At 39.1% G+C, this 18,231-nt stretch overlaps 1 protein-coding gene across 3 annotated transcripts in view; it reads right to left on the reverse strand.

Annotated features, from left to right (window-relative positions):
* The window catches only part of SHTN1 (shootin 1), a 119,668-nt gene that overhangs the window by 38,871 nt on the left and 62,566 nt on the right, over positions 1 to 18,231 (reverse strand). For all 3 annotated transcript variants that reach the window (XM_015148276.3, XM_015148272.3, XM_077947613.1), the window contains exons 9-11: positions 16,758 to 16,904; positions 5,811 to 5,964; positions 3,620 to 3,719 (exon numbers count right to left, since the gene is read on the reverse strand). In XM_015148276.3, coding sequence (XP_015003762.3) covers positions 3,620 to 3,719; positions 5,811 to 5,964; positions 16,758 to 16,904 — 401 coding nt within the window. The remainder of the gene's footprint in view (positions 1 to 3,619; positions 3,720 to 5,810; positions 5,965 to 16,757; positions 16,905 to 18,231) is intronic.

Consider the following 18,231-nt stretch of genomic DNA (forward strand, 5'->3'; position numbering starts at 1 on the left):
TATAAAGAATAAAATAAACTTTACTTGCTCAATTTGCCATTCTGTCAGCTGAATCTACTTGTTACCACTCCATGGTGGGCTGGGTGTGAGGACGGTTCTCACTAATCAGAGGTCTCACCTTACCCTCGCACCACACTCTGCACTGACTTCGCCTCTGCTTCTGCGAGGAAATTTTGCAAGTGTACATTATTGTACATAAAGATGATGAAGCAGGAATTTATTTTTACTGCTCAGAGTACTTATATATATATTTACACGTGTGAAGAATAATACCTGTTTATTAGCATAAACCACCTAGATGACAGAAAGCGTTAGCGTAAAGGATTCTGAGTTGAAGCGTAAGCTGTAGACATACAGTGCTCAGAGGAAAATCACTGCAATATTAAAACCAACAGTCAAGATGGGACTCACACTACAGGGAAGGCAGGACTCACAGGCCAGAGGAGATTAGGTCAAGACATCTGGGACCCATACTCAAACCTCTGGCCATCACCGTCCCATTTCACTGTCATTTCAATTGAATGAATAAAATTTCAGACACGTGTCATCCCAAGACGGAACATTTCAGTGGAGAATTTTCACCCGTTAGGTTTTTTTTTTTTTTTTTTTTTGAGACAGAGTCTTGCTCTGTCGCCCAGGCTGGAGTGCAGTGGTGCGATCTTGGCTCACTGCAAGCTCTGCCTCCCAGGTTCCTGCCATTCTCCTGCCTCAGCCTCCCAAGTAGCTGGGACTACAGGCGCCTGCCACCATGCCCGGCTAATTTTTTGTATTTTCAGTAGAGACGGAGTTTCACTGTGTTAGCCAGGATGGTCTTGATCTCCTGACCTTGTGATCTGCCCGCGTCGGCCTCCCGAAGTGCTGGGATTACAGGCGTGAGCCACCGCGCCCAACCTTCACCTGTTAGTTTTTCAAGTGTCCGTCATGGCTACTGTGATAGTTATTTTGTGTGTCAACTTGACTGGGCCAGAGATACTTGGTTAAACATGATTCTGGTGTTTCCATGAGGATGTTGTGGATGACATTAACATTTCAATCAGTAGACTGAGTAAAGCAGATGGTCCTCCCTGAGGTAGGTGGCCCTCAGCCAATCATTTGAAGGCCTAATTAGAACAACAAGGCTGATCCTCCCTCAACTAACAGGGACTTCCTCCTGCCTGACTGCCTTCAAACTGGGTTATTGGCTTTTTATTGCTTTCGAACTTGAACTGAAACACTGCCACTTCCTGGGTCTGGAGCCTGTCAAACTTTGGAATAAAACTACACCATAGGTTCTCCCAGTTCTCAGGCCCCTAGACTCAGCCTGGAACCACACCACTGATTCTTTTGGCTGTCCAGCTCGCCAACTCACCCTACAGATCTTAGGGCTTGACAGCCTCCATAATCACATGAGCCAATTTCTTATAATAAATCTGTATTTATATCTGCCTATATCTGTATCTACAGATATACATGTTCTGTTTCTCTTAAAAAAACAACACAATAGCCTCAACCCTCTCCCCATGAACTATATCTGCATAAAACCTGTCCTACTTTCACTGCCACTGGGACAAAGTGACCAAGATTTGCCTTCTTCCTCTTTCTTCTACCTATTCTTGGAGTCAAATGAGTGGGAAGAGAAGGGAAAAGCAGTAAGGCCACTTAAAAAAGCCACAGGCCCCGGTCTTTTTTTTTTTCTTCCCGCTTTCATTTCTAACCATGATTTACATCAGGATAAAACAAATGGGTCAGGAACAAAGTTAGAAAACTTTTATTTGTAAATACAAAATCCACTCAAACTCAATACATATGCAAATATACCTCTTTGGCAAGAAAGCACTCCTCACAAAAAAAAACATCTTTTCTTTCAAAAATTATGTCCTATACTATTTAAATTCATCTTAAAATAAAAATCATATTATTCAATCAAATTTTCTTTAAAGAGCCTTATAAAAGAGTTCACACTTGAGACAAAAATAGTCCTGAACATTCATTGCTCAGCGTAACTGTAAAGTGCTCTTTGGGAAAAAAAATTCAACTTAGGTTATACTTCTAATTCTAGGGGGCTCTCAACACTTCTGAGAATAAAAATTAAAGGCCACCAGCAAGACGGTAATTACTTTTTATTCGTTCTCACTCTTCGTGGACAGAAGTGACCTTTCTTATCAGCTCAAAATCCCAGACCTTTGAGAAAGATCAAAGTGATGAATTTCCAATTTTAAATGTCAAATCCAGAATATCTCCTACAGATTTAGCTACCCGGGAGAGAAAGATTTTAAAATACCTGAAATTCTTTCAATTGACTCTTGGCTCCATCACGTGTAAAAATTATTTTGCCTTAACTACTTCAATGGCTTAAAGTAGATTATGTCATATCCTACTCAGTAAGGAAAACTAATGAGACTCTTTTTAAAAGGCAAAGTCCCACTTTCATAGTCGTGTGGGAGGAACATGCTACACATTCTATTCAGATGGATCAGCAAAGGTGCAAAGTATGAATAAATGGCCTCTCTGTGTGAAAGGATTAAACAAATCACATGAGTTAATGAAAGGTAAAAAAAAAAAAAAAAAAAAAAAAAACTAGCAAAGGTTTTTAAATGCCATTTATTAAAGAATAAATTATACAAAAGCAACTAACATCATGACATGAGCACATATGTTGTCACCTTGGCAAGGAAGTTGTCTTATGTAATTCTGGATGGTGGCATGTGGAACCATAAAGAAGGCAAAATTTGACTCTAAATCTCCTAGTGTGTATTGTGCTCAAGTGACATACATAATGCCATCATGTCACTTTAGGCTTCAGAAAATACGAATTCCTGTCTGCATACGTGACTTCCTGTCACAAGAATTTAAACATAATTTATCTTTCTTATGGAAGGCTCCTCTCTTAGCCTTACTAAAGGTATAAATATGAGGAGAGAGATAAAAGTAATTAATACATCTAGTTTAATTACTAGTTCATAACAATTAGTATGTTTACATTTTCATTTAGTATTTTTATTTTTAAAATAATTGAACAAACCAGAGCTTTTCAAATTTGAATTAGCAAGACAGGAAAGTAAACACATTCTGGAGAAGCTCAAAATTCCTTGTTCTTACCATTAAAGGAAATCTTAATGTTATTGAATGAAATTTATATATTACAAGAAGGGAATAATATATTGGCTTATTAGGCCATTCTCATGCTGCTAATAAAGATACACCTGAGACTGGGTAATTATAAAGGAAAAAGGTTTAATTGACTCACAGTTCCACATGGCTGGGGAGGCCTCACAATCATGGTGGAAGGCAAGGAGAAGCAAGTCACATCTTACATGGCAGCAGGGAAGAGAGAACTTGTGCAGGGGAATTCCTCTTTATAAAACCATGAGATCTCATGAGATTCACTATCATGAGAACAGCATGGGAAAGACGCACCCTCATGATGCAATTACCTCCCATGACACGTGGGAATTGTGGGAGCTACAATTCAAGAGGAGATTTGGGTGGAGACACAACCAAACCGTATCACTGGCCTTTAGAAAAATTTCCAAGAAAAGCATCAGCTAGTATCTTTCATGCTTTTAATATGGCTCCTCTCATGGCACAATCTGATGGGGAAGAACATTTGATGCAGAGCAGTCTTCCTGGATATGCTTACCGGATAGGATTGGGAGGTGGAGGGGGAAGTGGTGGTGGAGGAGGAGGTGGTGGAGGTACTGAATTCTCAGACTGGTTCACTCGTTTCTGGAGTTCATCAACTGCACAGAGAGCAAGCATTCAGAAGAGAGCTGAAACAAGCAACTAAACATTGTTTATACATGTGAAAGAAAGAACATAACCTTTCTCAGTAAGTTCTTTTTATTAAGGCAAAATAAAAAATTTCAATATGAAATTGCAGACCTTTTTAAACTTTTCACTATCTAGTCTATTGCTAATGCAAGAGAGGACCCCCATCTATCAATATTAAATGTTATCTTTTTGCTGTATATACAACTTTAGAAAAGAAAAAACAATCAAAACAATGGCTGAAGGGTAGGAAGAAGTGAGTAGGCTGAAGAAATATTTGTTAACAACGAAGTATATTACTCAAACACTAAGAAATTGTTAATACTTGACTTTAAAAGTGTACAGACCAAGAATTAATTTTAAAGATGACATTTAGTAATGAATTTTAATAACTGCATACTTCTCTCCCCTGCTTAATTTCCTTCAAAAACTGCAAATACTAGAGTCTTTGATTTTAACCAGATTCAGCTTCCTAAATCTGTAACTCAGAAACTTTTTGCTCTTTTGAAGATATTTCTGGAAATGCACCATATTCCTTCAAGTCTTTCATGAAGCAGGCATTTTACTTAGGAAGCACCAATGATGTCAAAGTGCCTATGAATGGTGCTACAGGAGACATAACACCTGACTTCAAGGAACTGAACTTGTTTATAGCACAGATGCTAACACCTATGAGATAATGGGTAAAAGGTGCTGCATACTGTTGGCATTCAGAGGTAGCTCTCCCCGTCCACAGCCATTCCACTTTCCCCAACTAAGTGTACCCCCAAGGATCTGTCCATTTGTATTTACCCTCAACACTTAAATAGGCAGTGTGGGCTATGCTCTCCAAAACTGAGAATCCACTGGTCATTTCATGTGTATGCACCTATCCCTCCAAGAGGAATCTGAGTTCTCTGAAGACAAAAAGCATGGTTCCTTTTCCTTCTGTCTTTTTTTTTTTTTTTTTTTTGAGATGGAGTCTTGCTGTGTTGCCCAGGCTGGAGTGCAGTGGTGTGATCTCGGCTCACTGCAAGCTCCACCTCCCAGGTTCACGCCATTCTCCTGTCTCAGCCTCCCAAGTAGTGTATCCTAGGATAGGGCTGGGTACACACACAGCAGATGCTAAGTATTAATAAAAGGCATTCAGAATTGAACCTCATGTGTTTCCAGTGTCTGCCTCCTCCATTCATAATAAAAGTGGCTTTGGCTACAGGCTACTCTGATATTCACTAAAAAGAATGGAATATTTCTTAATTTTGGATCAATTAAAAAATAAATTATAATCAATTTTTATTGTGGATTAGAAAGCACTGAATGCTTTTAGAAGGAAAAAAGGCCTACGTGGTTCTTCTGCATAGGTTTCAAAATTCTAGTATAAAATTAACCAAAAAATATCTGAAGTGAATATTGAAGCTATTATAAAGGGAATGTACCTGCCTTCTTAAATTACCGACCTTCCAACAGAGACTTACACATATGCCTGTATAATAATCTAACTCGCACATTCCCGTTAAGCCTTCTAGAACTGAATGAATAAATCTTTTGATTTAAGTATCCCCTGGTGTTTTAAAAGGTTTTCCATTTAATAGATATATTGTTGCCCAGTTCATTGTTAGGTACGATATAGAAAGTATTATTTCATGTGTATAATTAGACACCAAAGACGAAGGTGGTATGAACACCAAAGATGAAGATAGTATGTTTAAAAAGTTTAATTATTTCTAAAAATGCAACTCTAAGTGAACAACATAAAGTACATAATGAATATTCACCTCTGAAGCTCTGAAAAATGCTGAAAAGTTTGGTCCTCCTATGCTAATGGTATCTCTGTGTCTTAATTCTGTATATGATGTTTATAAGGGCTCTAAGTCCAAAAAAGAAGTCTAAATATTTGTGAATTATTTAATACAGCAGCTATTCTACTGAATTGCAATGGTTAGAAATGAAGGAACTTAAAAACAAGTCTTGGTATTTTTCCACAGCATTCAGTAAATGTTCTAGACTACATGCCAGGTTTTGTACTAGGCATGAGTAATTCAAAGATTAATAGTAAGACATAGTAGCCTACTCAATGCTTTTACCAGAGTGCTTTAAATTTCTGGCTTTCTCTTCGGAATTCTGATATTTCAATTCCAATTCCTTTTTATCTTCTTCTAGAAGCTCCAGTTGCTGTTTAAGGTTGTGTATTTCTTTGTGGAGTGTTTCATTTTCTAGTTGCTCTTCTAATTCTTTGACCTATACGTTATTTAAAAAAAAAAAAAAAAAAAAAAAAAAAAAAAAAAGACTTTTATGGGTGACAGTTTTTCCTTTGTCAAAGAAAAGAAAGGGAAAAAATAAGTATTTCCCTTTGACCATACTTCATAGCAAACAGATTCCGATCCATCTTAACAACCATGCAAATTCTAGATACAATTAACACAAAATCAAAATCAGCTCTTTGATTTAAAATAAATTTACTGGGAGTTATGTACTAGACACTTGAATTTTTTTAAGTTTTATTTTAGGTTTGGGATACATGTGCAGGTTTGCTATATAGGTAAATTGTGTGTCACAGAGATTTGGTGTACAGGTTGTTTCATCACCAAGGTAAAAAGCATAGTACCTGACAGATACTTTTTCGATCCTCTCTCTCCTACCCTCCACCGCCAAGTAAGCCCCAGTGTCTGTTGTTCCCTTCTTTGTGTCCATGCGTAATCAATGCTTAGCTCCCACTTAGAAGTGAGAACATTTGGTTTTCTATTCCTATGTTAGTTCCCTTAGGATTATGGCCTCCAGTTCCAATCATGTTGCTACAAAGGACATTATCTCATTCCTTTTTATGGCTACATAGTATTCCATGGTGTAATGCGTACCACATTTTCTTTATCCAGTCTACCACGGATGGGCACTGAGGTTGACTCTACGATTTTGCTATTGCGTATAGTGCTGCGATGAATATATACGTGCATGTGTCTTTATGGTAGAACGATTTATATTCCTTTGGGCATATATCCAATAATGGGATTGTTGGGTTGAATGGTATTTCTGTTTTAAGTTCTTTGAGAAATCGCCACACTGCTTTCCATAATGGCTGAACTTACATTCCCACCAGCAGTGTTTAAGTGTCCTATTTCTCTGAAACCTTGCCAATATCTGCTATTTTTTGACGTTTTAATAACAGCCATTCTGACTGACACGAGATGGTATCTCATTGTGGTTTTGATTTTCATTTCTCTAATGATTAGGCATTTTTTATATGCTTGTTAGTCACACAGACACTTTAATTTTTAAGTATGAGTCACTTTTGTAACCATTTTCAAAAGAAAAATTCAGGTAATATTTTAAAAGACCCCGGGGGACACAAATTTAGTAATAAGTATCAAAAGTCTTCAAAAAAAAAGAAAGAAAGGCTTTTGATTCAGTAAAACCACTTTTAGAAATTATTTTTAAAAATACTCTGAAATGCATTCACAGAAGTGGTTTTTTGCTTTGTTTTGTTTTTGTTTTTGTTTTTGTTTTGAGACAGAGTCTCACTCTTTTGGCCAGGCTGGAGTGCAGTGGCGCAATCTGGGCTCACTGCAAACTCCGCCTCCCAGGTTTAGGCAATTCTTGTGCCTCAGCCTTCTGAGTAGCTGGGGCTACAGGCACATGTCACCACACCCAGCTAATTTTTGTATTTTTAGTAGAGACAGGGTTTCACCACACTGGCCAGGCTAGTTTCGAACTCCTGGCCTTAAGTGATCCACCTGCTTCGGCCTCCCAAGGTGTTGAGATTACGGGCATGAGCCACCACACCTGGCCTGGAGTGTTCTTTACAACAGCAAAATGCTGCAAATAACCTAAATGTCCACCAATATTTTTGATTTAATAAATTATGGCATGTTTATTCAATGAAATATGATGCAACTATTTTAAATCACATAGTTAACTATATACTGACATGAGAAGATATATTACCAATGGAAAAAAAATCAGGGCATAAAATAGTATGCATGGTATGATTCAATTTAAACAAACTATATTTATAAAGTTATATATTTACAGAAAGTTCAGCTATGCACCAAAATATGGGATACTTGGTTAATCTTCTTTAACTTTTGCTATATTTTAAAAATGTATTATAAGGAGCATATGTTATTTTTATAATTGCAAAAACCATATGCTGTGCTTAAAAGACTGCTGCATCTGCAAGGGAACTTACAGACAGCTAAGAAACATTTTAAGCCACATACAGATGGTCCCCAATTTAGGATGGTTTGAGATACAGTTTTTTGACTTTACAATGGTGTGAAAGTGACACGCATTCAATACAAACCACACTTCGAATTCTGGATTTTGATCTTTTCCCAGGCTCGCAATGTGTAACAAGATACTCTCTCACAACCCTCTGCAACAGCAGCCAGCCACAGCTCCCAGTCAGTCACATGATCATGCAAGTAAATAACTGATACTCTAGAGCCGGGGTCCCCAAACCCCGGGTCTTGGACCGGTACTGGCCCATGGCCTGTTAGGAACCAGACTGCACAGAAGGTTAGCAGCAGGCATGAGCAAGCATTACCGCCTGAGCTCTACCTTGTCAGATCAGCAGCAGCAAGAGACTCTTATAGAACTGCGAACCCTATTGTGAACTGCACATGCAAGGGATCTAGGTTGGCCGCTCTTTATGAGAATCTAATGCCTGATGATCTGAGGTGCTGCAGTTTCATCACAAAACCATCCCCCACCCTTTTCCCTCCCCAGTCCATGGAAAAAGTGTCTTCCACGAAACTGGTCCCTAGTGCCAAAAAGAATGGGGACTGATGCTCTAGTTTTCCAGTTTTGATTGATGCTCTGTGTTTCCAGTTGACTCTGCCCAACTGTAGGCTAATGTAAGTGTTCTGAGCATGTTTAAGGTAGGCTAGGCTAAACTATGATATTCAGCAGGTTAGGTATATTATTTTTGATTTACAATATTTTCAACTAACATGGGTTTATCAGGATGTAACCCCATCGTAAGTCAAGGATCATCTGTATATGAAAAGACTGTAAGAATAACTGTATATATACAGAGTATAACAGTTTTAGAAATAGTGATTATTATAATTTCATTGACAACTTTAATCTTCAGTATCCAACAAGGTATACATACAACAATTTAATCTTTTTTTTTTTTTTTTTTTTTTTTTGAGACGGAGTCTCGCTCTGTCGCCCAGGCTGGAGTGCAGTGGCCGGATCTCAGCTCACTGCAAGCTCCGCCTCCCGGGTTTACGCCATTCTCCTGCCTCAGCCTCCCGAGTAGCTGGGACTACAGGCGCCCGCCACGTCGCCCGGCTAGTTTTTTGTATTTTTTAGTAGAGACGGGGTTTCACCATGTTAGCCAGGATGGTCTCGATCTCCTGACCTCGTGATCCGCCCGTCTCGGCCTCCCAAAGTGCTGGGATTACAGGCTTGAGCCACCGCGCCCGGCCAACAATTTAATCTTAAACCTCAGCTCAATTCAGTAGGTTCTAGGCATGTATTATTTGCTAAATGATTTAACTGTAAGTAGCTGGACTTTTCAGAACCAAAAGTTAAATTCTAGCATAAACTGAAACAAAAACACATTTTTTTTTCTCTTTTCTTGAAAAGTAATTCCTACACATGGGGACAAAAGAAAGAACGAAATTCTTTCGCTCCCACCCTGTTCTCCAGTTCTCTTTCCCAGGGGACCGTTACCACCTGTCCATCCAGAGGTACTCTACATATATATCAACATTTGTTTTTAAAATTCTTTTCATTATTTATTTATTAAACTTTAAGTTCTGGGGTACATGTGCAGAATGTGCAGGTTTGTTACACAGGTATACACGTGCCATGGTGGTTTGCTGTACCCATCAACCTGTCATCTACACTAGGTATTTCTCCTAATGCTCTCCCTCCCCTTGCCCCCCACCTCCCAACAGGCCCTGGTGTGTGATGTTCCCCTCACTGTGTCCATGTGTTCTCATTGTTCAACTCCCACTTATGAGTGAGTACATGCAGTGTTTGGTTTTTTGTTCCTGGATTAGTTTGCTGAAAATGATGGTTTCCAGCTTTATCCATGTCTCTGCAAAGGACACAAACACATCCTTTTTTATGGCTGTATAGTATTCCATGGTGTTTATGTGCCACATTTTCTTTATCCAGACTATCGTTGGTGGGCATTTGGGTTGGTTCCAAGTCTTTTCTATTATGAATAGTGCTGCAATAAACATGTGTGTATGTGTCTTTATAGTAGAATGATTTATAATTCTTTGGGTATATACCCAGTAATGGGATTGCTAGGTCAAATGGTATTTCTGGTTCTAGATCCTTGAGGAATCGCCACACTGTCTTCCACAACGGTTGAACTAATTTATACGCCCACCAACAGTGTAAAAGCATTCCTATTTCTCCACATTCTCTCCAGCATCTGTTGTTTCCTGACTTTTTAATAATCGCCATTCTAACTGGTGTGAGATGGTATCTCATTGCCATTTTGATTTGCATTTCTCTAATGACCAGTGATGATGAGCTTTTTTTCATATGTTTTTTTGGCCACATAAATGTCTTCTTTTGAGAAGTGTCTGGTCATATACTTTGCCCACTTTTTGATGAAATTGTTTGTTTTGTGTGTGTGTGAATTTAAGTTCCTTGTAAATTCTGGATATTAGCCTTTTGTTGGAAGGATAGATGGCAAAAATTTTCTCCCATTCTGTAGATTGCCTGTTCACTCTGATGATAGTTTCTTTTGCTGTGCATAAGTTCTTTAGTTTAATTAGATCCCATTTGTCAATTCTGGCTTTTGTTGCCATTGCTTTTGGTGTTTTAGTCATGAAGCCTTTGCCCATGCCTATGTCCTGAATGGTATTGCCTAGATTTTCTTCTAGGGTTTTTATGGTTTTAGGTCTTACATTTAAGTCTTTAATCCACCTTGAGTTAATTTTTGTATAAGGTATAAGGAAGAGGTCCAGTTTCAGTTTTCTGCATATGGCTAGCCTGTTTTCCCAACATCATTTATTAAATAGGGAATCCTTTCCCCATTGCTTGTTTTTGTCAGGTTTGTAAAAGATTAGATGGTTGTAGATGTGCGGTGTTATTTCTGGGGTCTCTGCTATGTTCCATTGGTCTATATCTCTATTTTGGTACCAGTACCATGCTGTTTTGGTTACTGCAGCCTTGTAGTATAGTTTGAAGCCAGGCAGGGTGATGACTCCAGCTTTGTTCTTTTTGCTTAGGATTGTCTTGGCAATATGGACTTTTTTTCTGGTTTCACATGAAATTTAAAGCAGGTCTTTCTAATTCTGTGAAGAAAGTCAATGGTAGCTTAATAGGGATAGCATTGAATCTATAAATTACTTTGGGCAGTACGGCCATTTTCACGATATTGATTCTTCCTATCCATGAGTATGGAATGTTTTTCCATTTGTTTGTGTCCTCTCTTATTTCCTTGAGCAGTGGTTTGTCATTCTCCTTGAAGAGGTCCTTCACATCCCTTATAAGTTGTATTCCTAGGTATTTTATTTTCTTTGTAGCAATTGTGAATGGGAGTTCACTCATGATTTGGCTCTCTGTCTGTCTATTATGGGTGTATAGGAAGCTTGTGATTTTTGCACACTGATTTTGTATCCTGAGACTTTGCTGAAGTTGCTTATCAGCTTAAGGAGATTTTGGGCTGAGATTTTGGGTTTTCTAGTATACAATCATGTAATCTGCAAACAAGAGACAATTTGACTTCCTCTCTTCCTATGTGAATACCCTTTATTTCTTTCCCTTGCCTGATTGCCCTGGCCAGAACTTTCAATACCATGTTGAATAGGAGTGGTGAGAGAGGGCATCCTTGTCATGTGCCAGTTTTCAAAGGGAATGCTTCCAGCTTTTGCTCATTCAGTATGATATTGGCTGTGAGTTTGTCATAAATAGCTCTTATTATGAGATATGTTCCATCAATACCTAGTTTACTAAGACTTTTTAGCATGAAGGGGTGTTGAATTTTATTGAAGGCCTTTTCTGCATCTATTGAGATAATCATGTGGTTTTTCTCATTGGTTCTGTTTATATGATGGATTACGTTTATTGATTTGAGTATGTTGAAACAGCCTTGCATCCCAGGGATGAAGCCGACCTGATTGTGGTAGATAAGCCTTTGTATGTGCTGCTGGATTTGGTTTGCCAGTATTTTATTAGGGATTCACATCGATGTTCATCAGGATATTAGCCTGAAATTTTCTTTTTTTGTTGTGTTTCTGCCAGGTTTTGGTATCAGGATGATGCTGGCCTCATAAAATGAGTTAGGGAGGAGTCCCTCTTTTTCTATTGCTTGGAATAGTTTCAGAAGGAATGATACCAGCTCCTCTTTGTACCTCTGGTAGAATTCGGCTGTGAATCCGTCTGATCCTGGGCTTTTTTTGGTTAGCAGGCTATTAATTACTGCCTCAATTTCAGAACTTGTTATTGGTCTATTCAGGGATTCAACTTCTTCCTGGTTTAGTCTTAGGAGGGTGTATGTGTCCAGGAATTTATGCATTTCTTCTAGATTTTCTAGCTTATTTGCATACAGGTGTTTATAGTATTCTCTGATGGTAGTTTGTATTTCTGTGGGATTGGTGGTAATCCCTCCTCTACATTTTTTATTGTGTCTATTTGATTCTTCTCTCTTTTCTTCTTTATTAGTTGGGCTACCAGTCTACCTATTTTGTTAATCTTTTCAAAAAAACAGCTCCTGGATTCATTGATGTTTTTTGAAGGGTTTTTCGTGTCTCTGTCTCCTTCAGTTCTGCTCTGATCTTAGTTATTTCTTGACTTCTACTAGCTTTTGAATGTGTTTGCTCTTGCTTCTCTAATTCTTTTAATTGTGATGATAGGGTGTCAATGTTAGATCTTTCCTGCTTTCTCCTGTGGGCGTTTAGTGCTATAAATTTCCCTCTAAACACTGCTTTAGCTATGTCCCAGAGATTCTGGTATGTTGTATCTTTGTTCTCATTGGTTTCAAAGAACTTATTTATTTCTGACTTAATTTTGTTATTTACTCAGTAGTCATTCAGAAGCAGGTTGTTCGGTTTCCAGGTAGTTGTGTGGTTTTGAGTGAGTTTCTCAATCCTGAATTCTAATTTGATTGTACTGTGGTCTGAGAGACTGTTTATGATTTCCATTCTTTTGCATTTGCCGAGAAGTGTTTTACTTCCAAATATGTGGTCAATTTTAGAATAAGTATGATGTGGTCCTGAGAAGAATATATATTCTGTTGATTTGGGATGGAGAGTTCTGTAGATATCTATTAGGTCTGCTTGGTCCAGAGCTGAATTTAAGTCCCGAATATCCTTGTTAATTTTCTGTCTCGTTGATGTGTCTAATATCGACAGTGGGGTGTTGAAGTCTCCCATTATTATTGTGTGGGAGTCTATATCTCTTTGTAGGTCTCTAAGAACTTGCTTTATGAATCTGGGTGCTCCTGTATTGGGTGCATATATATTTAGGATCATTAGCTCTTCTTGTTGTATTAATCCCTTTACCATTATGTAATACCCTTGTCTCTTTTGCTCTTCATTGGTTTAAAGTCTGTTTTATCAGAGACTAGGATTGCAACCCCTGCTTTTTTTGCATTTCAGTTGCTTGGTAAATATTCCTCCGTCCCTTTATTTTAAGCCTATGTGTCTTTACACGTGAGATGGGTCTCCTGAATACAGCACACCAATGGGTCTTGATTCTTTATCCAATTTGTCAGTCTGTGTCTTTTAATTGGGGGCATTTATCCCATTTATATTTAAGGTTAATATTGTTATGTGTGAATTTGATCCTGTCATTATTATGCTAGCTGGTTATTTTGCCATTAGTTTATGCCGTTTCTTCAGTGTGGTTGATCTTTACAATTTGGTATGTTTTTGCAGTAGCTGGTACCAGTTTTTCCTTTCCATGTTTAGTGCTTCCTTCAGGAACTCTTGTAAGGCAGGCCTGGTGGTGACAAAATCTCTCAGCATTTGTTTGTCTGTAAAGGATTTTATTTCTCATTTGCTTATGAAGCTTAATTTGGCCAGATATGAAATTCTGGGTTGAAAATTCTTGTCTTTAAGAATGCTGAATATCGGCCCCCACTCTATTCTGGCTTGTAGGGTTTCTGCAGAGAGATCCATTGTTACTCTGATGGGCTTCCCTTTGTGAGCAACCCAACCTTTCTTTCTGGCTGCCCTTAACATTTTTTCCTTCATTTCAACCTTGATGAATCTGACGATTATGTGTCTTGGGGCTGCTCTTCTCGAGGAGTATCTTTGTGGTGTTCTCTGTGTTTCCTGAATTTGAATGTTGGCCTGTCTTGCTGGGTGGGGAAGTTCTCCTGGATAATATCCTGAAGAGTGTTTTCCAACTTGGTTCCATTCTCCCCATCACTCTCCGGTACACCAATCAAACATAGGTTTGGTCTTTTCACATAGTCCCATCTTTCTTGGAGGCTTTGTTCATTCCTTTTCGGTCTTTTTTTCAATAATCTTGTCTTCATGCTTCATTTCATTAAGTTGATCTTCAATCTCTGATATCCTGTCTTCCACGTGATCGATTTGGCTATTGATACTTGCATATGCTTCACCAAGTTCTCCTGCTGTGTTTTTCAGCTCCATCAGGTCATTTCTGTTCTTCTCTAAACTGGTTATTCTAGTTAGCAATTCCTCCAACTTTTTATCAAGGTTCTTGGCTTCCTTGCATTGGATTAGAACATGCTCCTTTAACTTGGAGGAGTTTGTTATCACCCACTTTCTGAAGCCTACTTCTGTCAATTTGTCAAACTCATTCTCCATCCACTTTTATTCCCTTGCTGGCTAGGAGTTGTGATTTTTTGGAGGACAAGAGGCATTCTGGTTTTTGGAATTTTCAGCCTTTTTGCACTAGTTTTTCCTCATCTTTCTGGATTTATCTACCTTTGGTCTTTGATGTTGGTAACCTCTGGATGGGGTTTTTGCGTGGATGCCCTTTTGTTGATGTTGATGTATTCCTTTCTTTTGTTAGTTTTCCTTCTAGCAGTCAGGTCCCTCTGCTACAGGTCTGCTGGAGTTTGCTGGAGGTCCACTCCCAACCCTGTTTGCCTGGGTATCATCAGTGGAAGCTGCAAAACAGCAAAGATTTCTGCCTGTTCCTTCCTCTGGAAGCTTCATCCCAGAGGGGCACCCGCCAGATGCCATCTGGAGTTCTCCTGTATGAGGTGACTGTAGACCCCTGCTGGGAGGTGTCTTCCAGTCAGGAGGCACTGGGGTAAGGGTCCACTTGAGGAGGTAGTCTATCTCTTAGCAGAGCTCAAGCACTGTGCTGGGAAATCTGCTGCTCTATTCAGAGCCGGCAGGCAGGAACGTTTAAGTCTGCTACAGGTGCACCCACAGCTGCCTCTTCCCCCAGGTGCTCTGTCCCAGGGAGATGGGAGTTTTATCTATAAGCCCCTGACTGGGGCTGCTGCCTCTCTTTCAGAGATGCCCTGCCCAGAGAGGAAGGATCTAAAGAGGCAATCTAGCTACAGCAGCTTGGCGGAGCTGCAGTGGGCTCCGCCCAGTCCTAACTTCCTGGTGGCTTTGTTTACCCTGTGAGGGGAAAACAGCCTACTCAAGCCTCAGTAATGGCAGACACCCCACCTCCTACCAAGCTCGAGTGTACCAGGTTGACATCAGACTGCTGTGCTGGCAGCAAGAATTTCAAGCCAGTGGATCTTGGTTTGCTGGGCTCTGTGGGGGTGGGATCTGCTGAGCTAGACCACTTAGCTCCCTGGCTTCTGCCCCTTTCCAGGAGAGTGAACAGTTCTGTGTTACTGGCGTTACAGGTGCCACTGGGGTATGAAAAACACTCCTGCACCTAGCTCGGTGTCTGCCCAAATGGCCACCCAGTTTTGTGTTTGAATCCCAGGGCCCTGGTGGCATAGACACCCAAGGGAATCTCCTGGTCTATGGGTTGCAAAGGCCGTGGGAAAAGCATAGTATCTGGGCTGGAGTGCACCATTCCTCACAGCACAGTCCCTCATGGCTTCTCTTGGCTAGGGGAGGGAGTTCCCCAATCCCCTGCACTTCCCGGGTGAGGTGACACCCCACCCTGCTTCGGCTCGCCCTCCATGAGATGCACCCACTGTCTAACCAGTCCCAATGAGATGAGCCAGGTACCCAATGCAGAAATCACCTCCCTTCTGTGTTGATCTCACTGGGAGCTGCAGACCGGAGCTGTTCCTATTCGGCCATCTTCCCAGCCACCAAATATGAACATTTCTTAGTGAGGCAAAACAAATCAACTCTACCTCACCACCAACTTTGTAAAAACTTCAGAACTTCCAAGGATTAAATGTCAATACTGTTGCCACAGAGGCTTTGACAGGTGATAACAAGTAGCAGCTAACAGCCTTTCCTTCCCAAATGAGGTACATTATAAGTAGTATAAACATTGATGTAATTTTTCTTAAGTGGTCTCTTTAATTTGAAAGTCTTTGTTCCACTTCTTTGCTTCTCCTCTCCCACATTCTCCTCTCACCTACCACAATGACTATTCTTTCTTCTTGGCACACAGAGGTACACTGTGTCAGCTGGAATAGCTCCACTCATCAAATTGAAATAACCACTTAGGAAGTCTTTAAATATACACATTTGTGCAAGTTTACAAAATCAGAAATTTTCTCTAAGCAAACAATTACTACTAATATGGACTTTCATTTTCTCTGAATAAAACCTATGCCCTCCAACAAGTGCTCTGAGATGAATAGAGCCTCTTAGTGTGTGCAGTCTCCAAAAAATACGTTTCCAAAAATCAAATTTCCAGACTTAGGCGTTATCCAAGCTCTTCTTGAGTTATATCTCTTTCCCTTGCTTCTTCCCACCCTTTGGACAGTTTAAAGAGTATTATAAAGTGTACAACAGTGTGTTACAAATTTCAGTTTCACAACATTAAATTCATTTAGTTATTTTTTTCTAAAAGGTGGTTGGAAGGACTTAGTAACTAAGGCAAAATATGAAACAGTAAATGACTGGACTGACTCCACAGGCACCCTTCATCTTAAATATATGTGTGTATGCATGTACGCATGTGTGTACCTAAAACTCCAGAAGAAAAGGGGTTACCTTTTGTTGATGCTGAATTCTCTCTTCTTCAAGGAGCTGGGTGAGTTTTGCATTTTCATCTAAAGCTTTCAAAAGCTGCTGATCAGGGACGGAGTTCTGCAGCAGAAGGTGGCTTTGCCTCTTTAGCTTGTTTTGCTCAATGAACATCTGCAAAAGTTTGTTACAAGAATGTATATAGCATTCAATCTCACATATCTCCTCAACTGTAACTTCAGCAAAAGAAAAGTACATGGAATTTTTATTAAGACATTAAAGACAAATTCTGACTTGTACAAGTTTTAGAAGCAGTGATTGCTATGGTTTCACTCCTTTTATATAATCTTTAATATCTTTACTCCTGCCCCAACAAGATATTTATACAATAAGCTGGTCTTACTCTTCAGTTTTTAATATTTTATTATTGCTTTAAAATACACTAATATTAATAGCAGTAGCTCATATTTCTCAAGAACTTACCTTGTGTACTCCACTAAATATTTTATATGCATTATTTTAATCCTTACACCAATCCTATTAAAGTGCTTCTACTATGAAGAGGTAACATTTACTAAACACTATGTGACAGACATGGTGGGAATCATTTTACATTCATTATGTGTTATAATCCTTAAAACAACACTATCAAGTAGACACTACTATCATCTAATTTTACTGATAAGGTAACTGAGGCTCAAAGAAGTTAGGCGACTTTCCCAAGAACACACATAAGTGACAAGACCAGGATTTAAACCCATATCTGATTTACATGCCCAAGCTCTTAACCATCTGGCTAAGTTCCTCTACTATTTACTAGATCTAATGTTTTGTTTTAAACTAATTAGTTTCTCCCCAGTGATAAAAGTAGTTAACAGTAGAAGGGTAAAGGGGAGAAGGGAGACAGTATACTTTTATTGAGCACTTTATTAAGCAATTTATATATGTTATTTATCAAACCCTCACAACTTTACACGATTGAAAATAACATTAATTTCTATTCACCTGTTATTTCTTTTCCTTAACACCCTACCCAATTTGGCCAGTGAGTGATTCCAAGTATGAAACGTTTCTGTTAAACTTTGAAATCTGGCCTACCAATTTTATAGTAGAGCTTCACCTTTTCAGATTTTTAACAGCATTACGAAATTTACACTGGAACTTAACTGAAAGCTCTGAACTGTAAAATGATTTGCTACAGCCCTCATGTTAGTTTGTTCAACAACTTCACCCACCATGTAACAGAAAAAGTCAGCAAATAAAACTCAGGACAAAAATATTTTCCATCAACCTCCATGTGGCAAGACCACAGCTTTAATGATTTATACAATCCTTAAGCTCTTGATCAGTAACGATTTCCAAATCAAAGTCAAGTCATGAATATACTATACTAAAACACTAACATTTTCTTCCCAGTATGTCTTCCTATGAGAGAGGGAAAAAAGGTCAGAAGCTTTCCTTCTTTGCCTGTGCAGGGATTTATGAAAAGCCCATGAAACTA

The sequence above is a fragment of the Macaca mulatta genome, chromosome 9, assembly GCF_049350105.2.
Source record: "Macaca mulatta isolate MMU2019108-1 chromosome 9, T2T-MMU8v2.0, whole genome shotgun sequence".
NCBI lineage: Eukaryota > Metazoa > Chordata > Mammalia > Primates > Cercopithecidae > Macaca > Macaca mulatta.